Source organism: Centruroides sculpturatus, unplaced genomic scaffold (genome assembly GCF_000671375.1).
Source record: "Centruroides sculpturatus isolate CEXI.00-Female unplaced genomic scaffold, Cexi_2.0 scaffold452, whole genome shotgun sequence".
Taxonomy (NCBI): Eukaryota; Metazoa; Arthropoda; class Arachnida; order Scorpiones; family Buthidae; genus Centruroides; species Centruroides sculpturatus.
In genome coordinates, this window is record NW_019384638.1 from 47135 (window position 1) to 54728 (window position 7594).

Below are 7594 nucleotides of genomic sequence, written 5' to 3' on the forward strand. Positions count from 1 at the left end.
TATATATATATATAGAAATTTATTTATTTGTATTTACTTTACATATTAAAATTACATGAGATAAATCTGCATACAAATAAATTCAATTTGCATACTGCCAATGAATTCAAAACTATGCCATTTCCATTTACTGTTGTTATTTCCCTTTACTGTTGTTATTGAATGAAAAACTTCACAATTCAACTTTCAATTCATTTTACAATTTATTCAAAATGTATTTTATTTTTATATTTGATTCTGTTTGTCTTGTGGATACTAAGAGCACCTTTTCTCTAGATCCATCACAGGATCAGCCAAGCCCACAATAGAAATGACCAAGTTGTGAAGACTATCCAGGAATAATGAGGGTTGCTGGGTTTGATCTCAGATCCTGAGTGGTAGTTGATGCCTTAACTAACTCAGTCATCCAGCCATCAAAATGCAATGTTTAAGAAATAATATACTAATATTCAAAAGGAGGAATTCTCAACTTGGTAGAAATGTTTGAGGGTATTAGTCAATTATCTGAGAGTCAATAAATTACTAAAGGTTTAGGAATTGATGGGCAAATTTATTTTTATTACATTTAAAAATATAATACAAGCAATAATGTATAATAATTGATATCTTTAAATTTTAGTAAAATAAAATATAATGTTGGATTTGTTTAAAAAGAAATTAGTTCCTTTTGATTTATTTTATCCTATTTGTGATTTATTCTTATTTTGTATCAGTACAGAAAGAATATCAGCAAATTAAATCTAATTTTAGTAATTTTAGAAAAATTAACCAGAAAAAAACAAAAATGGGAATCCATTATAAATTGTTTCAGTCAGCTATCAGCCATGTGTTGTTATATTTTTAATTAATATGTTAAAAAGTACATATTAATTATTAATTACATATAAAAAATTAAAAGATTAATTTTAAGTACATTAATCTTTTAATTTTTTTATCACATTTACAAAATTGTAATGTTTCAAGATCCAAATGGATTGAGATTTCAATTCAATGAGACAGAACACATTTCCATATAAATTTGAATCCATTGCTTAAAAAATTACTTGAAGTAAAAAAGATATTCATATGATAATATCTTTAATATTTCTGAGTTTTATAATCAAAACTTCAAGCATTGGATGTTATTGAACTGCAGGTTTTCTGAGAAAAGAAACCCATTTTTATTTTAGGAAAATATATACAATCACACAATTTTCCCTAATTGGTAAGCAAAAGGATTTCTCATCCTTAAGAAATCTCAATAAGTGCACCATAAGTGCATTACTCTTACATGATTGAATATTCAATCTCTCTCCATGTGTTATGTAACATATCCTGAGTGACAGTTCCAACTGTGTTTATTTTGTAGCCTTTTAATGTTTTCAATATCTGTGACATGTTCTTAATACACCAGATCTTTCACATAATTCTACAAGAAAAAAATCTAAAAGGCTTAGGTCAGGAGAGCAGGATGGAAACTGAATTGGTTTATCTTACCCCTTCCATCAATTAGGAAAAACTTCATCCAAAAGTTCTACTTGCAGCAACAGTTAGAATCCTCTTGTTGATAAGACTATGTCTTGTTTATAAAATCATACTGCTGCTTTATGTTACCAGCATAGAGGTATGAAGGTGTACATTTCGAGATTTGATATTTGGCACTCAATCATTTTGCCCAAATCATTTGCACATAAAAAGATCCAGAGTTGTAGGTAGTCAGGGGACCAAGAATCAAGTCAAAATAAAATCCAAAATTGTGACCCTCTTCTACAAACAGGCACTTTACTCCACCGAAGTCAGGTGGGGGAGAGTACCACCCACAGTCATTCTAAGAAGTGAACTCTGATCTTAGGACTGAACACTTAGTTTCTGCTATGTTAAATAAAATTTGTAATCTAATTTCGTAAATTTGGAAGTGCTTCAAATATGACATTAAAACAGGGTGTCAATACAAGTAGGTTTTCTAACATTATCTAGTATAGTAAAATCGTGGGATTGATAAAAAATTGCCATTATATTAGGTTGTCGTTACATCCGATGACGTTATAATTGGGTTAAACTGTATATTGTTTGTGCAAAATAAAATAATAATTTTGGACAATACAATAGCCACAATTATTTTTTTCAAAAACACGAAATTTTCGTTATGCATCGACAAAAATTCAATCCGGGCCGACACGCAACGGAGAGAAATTTAGAAATTGGATAGGTTAATTTCATCGAAAATGCATCATGGACGACCTCGTGGTCATGGCTGGCGAAGTTTGAACGATTGCGCCCAAAAGTAGCGATACCAAAGAAGATTGGAGAATGAGAACGAGACCCTCCTTAAGCATCAAAGTGATTCCACTTAGTAGTGAGTCTCTTAGACGTAGTGTTGTCCCAAATATGGTTTTGCCATTTTACTTGTCCTTAATTACTTACATTATACTTTGTCAGTTTGGGCATTCTTGTGAACTAGTTACACTAAGGGAAGAAAAACACATAATTTCAGATTAAAACAATTAATGTAACATAATTCTACATGCCACTACAACTCAGCATTTCGTGCCAACCCCCTCTTCAGCAGACATTACAGTTTTATATTTTAATATACCCATATATTTATTTTCGGAACAGACCAGACTTTTAAACTGCTATTTTTTAAATTCTTTCAGTAAAATTTATTAAATGTTTTCCTTTTTTTATTACAATGCAATTTCATTCACTTAAACAGCCCTTATTCATTAAACGAATTACCAATGCACCATCCCACAGGGCAATTATCCACTTGTTCCTCAGTGTAACAAGTCCTAGTCCACAAGAACATCCAATTACTAAAAACCACATGTTGATCCGATCTAAATACATAATTTTTGTAATCTGTCAGTTTTAAAATATTAGAATCTCTGATATCCTTTATTCTAAAATGTATAAAAAAAAGCGACTCACAAGAACCAATTAACCGGAGTGCAAATATCGATCTTCTGCACTCCGGTAAATTGGTCATTGTGAGTCACTCCCTTTTTGCATATTCACCCCAGTGTGATGTAGTTAAGTATTCTAAAATATTCCATATTTAACAAATAGCTTTAGTTAACTTATTAAAAATCAATATAAATGATTCAAAAGATACAAAGAAATTATCATAAATTCATTTTAATAAATATATCATTCTCATACTTTTGTCTCTAGAAAAACTATTAGCACACTGAGATGTAATAATTTTTCTTTAATATGATGAATTAAATTTAATAACCTTTTTTTATTCTGCTATAAAGTCAATTTCCTCTTATTTGAAATTAAATAATATTAATGTACAGAAATTCATGAAACATATGAAAAATAAATATTTTTCCTTTTATTAGGATTCAGAGTATAAGCAATTCTCTTACTTAATAATCACTAAAATATAGTGATTTGAAATGCATATATACTACAGCATCCTTTCTCAAAGTGAGCGATAATGCCCCCCTGTGGATGCTGGAGGCTTTCAGGGGGGCAATAGAAGGCTCTATGATTAAATATGAGTTTTATTTCTTCTCATTGAAACATTCTTTGATCTCAGAAATAGGATATGGTTCATACCCTATCTATCCTATCCATATAATAATGCATGTTTAAACATTATATTTGCAATAACTGTTTTTAAGCTACACAACAGATGGTAATGTAAAAAGATAAGTTAAAAAATATGGGGCACTAGATTTTTTTTAATCTTAAAGTGGATGGTGGTCGAAATAAGTTTGAGAACCTGTGTACTACAGCATGAATAAATAATGTTACAAATACTTGCATAGTTAATTTAGTTACTGAAAGTCCAGACAATTGAAATTCAGAACAGAAAATTGTACCAAAAATTTTTGGTTTACAAATCAAGAAAGAAGTAAGAGAATTAAATTTTTTCTTTTTTTAAAATTACTTTTAATAAAGAAAATATTTACTAATTATGTAGCAATTGCTTCAAAGTAACAATTTCAAATGCAATCATTAATCTAAATATATAAAATTACTTGTCCCGATTGACTGACTGATTGATTCATCATCGCCCAGAACAAACACTGAACCTAAAGAGGTGAAATTTGGTACGCAGTTAGGGTATGTCATGGAAATGCACACTAAGAAGGGATTTTTCAAAATTCCTCCGCAGGAGGAGAGAGAGAGCATTAAGGCTTAACCGGAAGAATGGCTTCTACTGTACTATTTTAGATGCGATTTTTTGTTTTTAACTGCGTTCAATTTTCATTGAGTACTTAGGTGTATTAAATTGACAACATTTCAGGCATTGTTATAAATATTTTTATATATTTTGATTTTTAACCAAATGTTCGAATCGTTTTAAATTTGAATTTGTTACTGCATATTGGTTCGATTATAGAACGATTGTAAACGTTCCAGTAAATTGATCAAATTGAAAATAGTTTGTTTGATTTTCAGCAATTCTCATCATTCTCAGAGGTAGGTGTTGTATAACAATTACTATGGTTGTTGAAATACTGAATATAAATGGTGTTCGCTTGCAAAATCTGCACGGGAGAAGTCGCAAGTAACAGTTAGTTCTGTAATAAAGTAAATACAAATTCAAAATTGTTTCCATATATATATACAGGAAGGTGGAAAAGTAGGTATACAGTTGAGAATCTGAGAAATACAAATGTTTGGTGTTCATTATTATTAATTTTATTATCTTTTATTAGTTTGTATTCCTTATTTGTGATGTTACTTCCTATTTTCTCCCTGTATGTTTTTTTCCCATAATAACAACTGTATAGCTACTTTTGCACCCCCTGAATATATATATTTGGTTGGAACAGTGACTTATATTTGTGAGAAAGCATCAGCTTTCTCAAAGCAGGACAAAAACCATGTGGTAAAATTTAAACAATTAGCTACCTGAATTAAGCATTTAATACAGATAATAACATGGAGTCAGAAATCCATGAGGTAATACCAAATAGTTGTTTCCATACATTTTCAAACATTTTTCTAAAGTAATATATGCTGCATTGTTTGTTTAATATACGTATAAGATATTTAATTTAACTCCAAATAGCTTTAAATTTCCATGAAACTATATATAATTCAGAGAAATTTAAGTTCATTAAATATATTTGGAAAAATTTTCAAGTAATTATATAAATGAAAAAATATCGACTCTTAAAAAAAGTTCCAAACTCTCTATTAATATTGGTTTTAGGTTGCAGTTTTTATAACAACAATATATTTTGAATATATAAATATTTTTCCGACATTGAAAATAACCTAACAGCTGATCACTGTTTATACTCACATAATGTTGATAAAATTTAGTAAGCCGAGGCTTTCCGCTGTTGTTAAATATTAGAATTGCCTTGATCATGATGTACGTTTAATAAAAATTAATTATTACATAAAATTTAGTTTGATATAACCGAACATTATCTTCGTTTTACCGTAGCTAGCACATGACCAACCTATACCGAAGCTCTTTGCAGAATCAACCGGAAACGTTCCTCAAAGTGAACCGGAAAACGAATTAACAGTGACACCTGCAATTGTCAGTTTATTTAAGTTTTTTTTTTTTTTTCTAAATTGAAAAAGCTTTTAAAAATATATCTTATTATTATATTAAAAATAATTTCGCAATTTACAATATTAGTGTTTTAACACTGTACTTTTTAAGTTTGAATTATGATTTTTTAATTTTCTCTATAGTATATCGGACACCGTAACTCACCACCCGGCCGCCCATTGTGGACCTGGCCAAACCCATTACCGGTTAGGCCAAGTTTACAATGGAGAGGCGGTGGTGAGAGATGGGGCTCGACACACACGCCGAAATATTGCTGGACCCGTCCGGATGTGATCCCGGGATCCCCAGAAAGTAGGGTGCCATCTTAGCCTCTCAACCATCCGTCTGTCTAATAGTAAAGATTATGTATTTATGTAATGTTTTGAATGAATGAAAATAATATGTGTTTTCATTCATGTATTAACTACAAAAACAAATTAAATAAAAAAAATGTCCACTGTTTTTAATTAATACTTATTGTTGTTTTAGAAAACAAAATAAAGAATAAAGGCACGATTTCAGATATTAATATATTTATATAATTATATTAACAATATTATATTATATTATAAACCAAATATAATACAGTATATTAATTGCTATGATGTTATATAGAATAAATACAATAAAAGTTTGACAGAAATAGAATAAATTGAATGCTGTTATAAATAATATAAAAAAATTTTTTACAGGGGCTAGCTGGTGAGCAATGACATAACGACCATTTGTGCAACCTGTGCAACTGCGCAAGGCCCAAAGCAACTAAAGGCTACTAGAACTACTAAGGGCTTCTGGAACTACTGGTAGAAACATGACTACTTAGAAGCCATGCGTTATCGTACTCACTCATCAGACGTAATGAGAATTTCACTGAAATCAATCTTTTAAATAAGCAATGTTACAGAGGCAAAAGGTAATTTATCGCCATCATTCCAATGCAATTGCATGCATCCAAGTTTTGATTTAAAGAAAGCTATTGAAAAAAAGAGTTACAGTGAAAGAATTAGCAGACCTACTTCTAAATGAAAACTATGCGCTTGAATCTAGCTGGCTTAGTGTATTCATGACTTTTCTATTAAAGTGGTACCATAGGATACGAAATTAATCCGTTCCGAAACTGAGATCGTATCATGAAAATGTAGTAAGGTGAATCATTTTCCCCATACGATTACACGTAAAACCAAATAAGTCGTTCCAACACGAAAAACACACTCAAATTAAAGCTAAGTAGTACATTTAAAAAAAATAATAATAATTATAGTAAGGAAAACACTAAAAAATGCGTTTTATATTTGTAAATGTATAAATAACCATAATAGAATAATAATTTGTTTAAAAAATGTAGTTTTATTTGCACTTTAACTTTGAGGATAGACGACGATGGAGATGTAAACTGGTGACAGAAGAGAGGGAGAAGGGAAATGATACTAAAACTTAACTTACATAGCATAATGTAACAATAACTTAAAAATAACTTAACACTAATTTTTTATTCACTGCTTTTTGCTTTCTTTCCTNAAAGTGTTCTTGAATGACGAAATTATGTACCTACGATGAAATTATCCGGAAGTGCACTATCTACACTCTTCCTGTTTACGTATTTGAATTTGACAACTACCAGCTGTAAGTCACGTGCCACGAATGTGTGTTTGCCTTAAGGAAAACCGTTCAATGTCAATCACGTGGCCTTTTATCAGCGTAGGTAGTTTCATTTTATTATGTTTAGCGAGTAAACAATTTTTATAATTTCGCAAAGTCGAATTATTATTTTCGTTGGCATCTTGGCGTTATCTAACTTCCCGGCGCCATTACTAGTTCCACCCCCTCTTAAAGACGATAGAACAAAGGTGAGTGACCGAATATTACTGATAAATTTTCCCCCATCATCTGGTGTTTGATTTTGACGTAGGGAACATAATTTTGCATGCAATTACCTTAAATTCTTTTGTCTTCATTACAGATTGATGAACTCGGAGGAAAAAAATTGTTTCGTTTTAAAAAGATTCCTACTAATTTACTATTTTTAGACATATTTAAAAATATCAAAATATTTTTGTAGAGGTGACTGAATTGTTATTTTTCTCC

General features: G+C 30.2%; 1 protein-coding gene across 3 annotated transcripts in view; it reads right to left on the reverse strand.

The window, feature by feature from the left end:
• Window positions 1–5451, reverse strand: part of LOC111625898 (AP-3 complex subunit sigma-2-like) — a 38091-nt gene extending 32640 nt beyond the window's left edge. For all 3 annotated transcript variants that reach the window (XM_023369156.1, XM_023369155.1, XM_023369154.1), the window contains exon 1: window positions 5249–5451. In XM_023369156.1, the coding sequence (XP_023224924.1) occupies window positions 5249–5317 (69 nt within the window). In that variant the 5' untranslated portion in view covers window positions 5318–5451. The remainder of the gene's footprint in view (window positions 1–5248) is intronic.
• Window positions 5452–7594: the final 2143 nt, after the last annotated feature.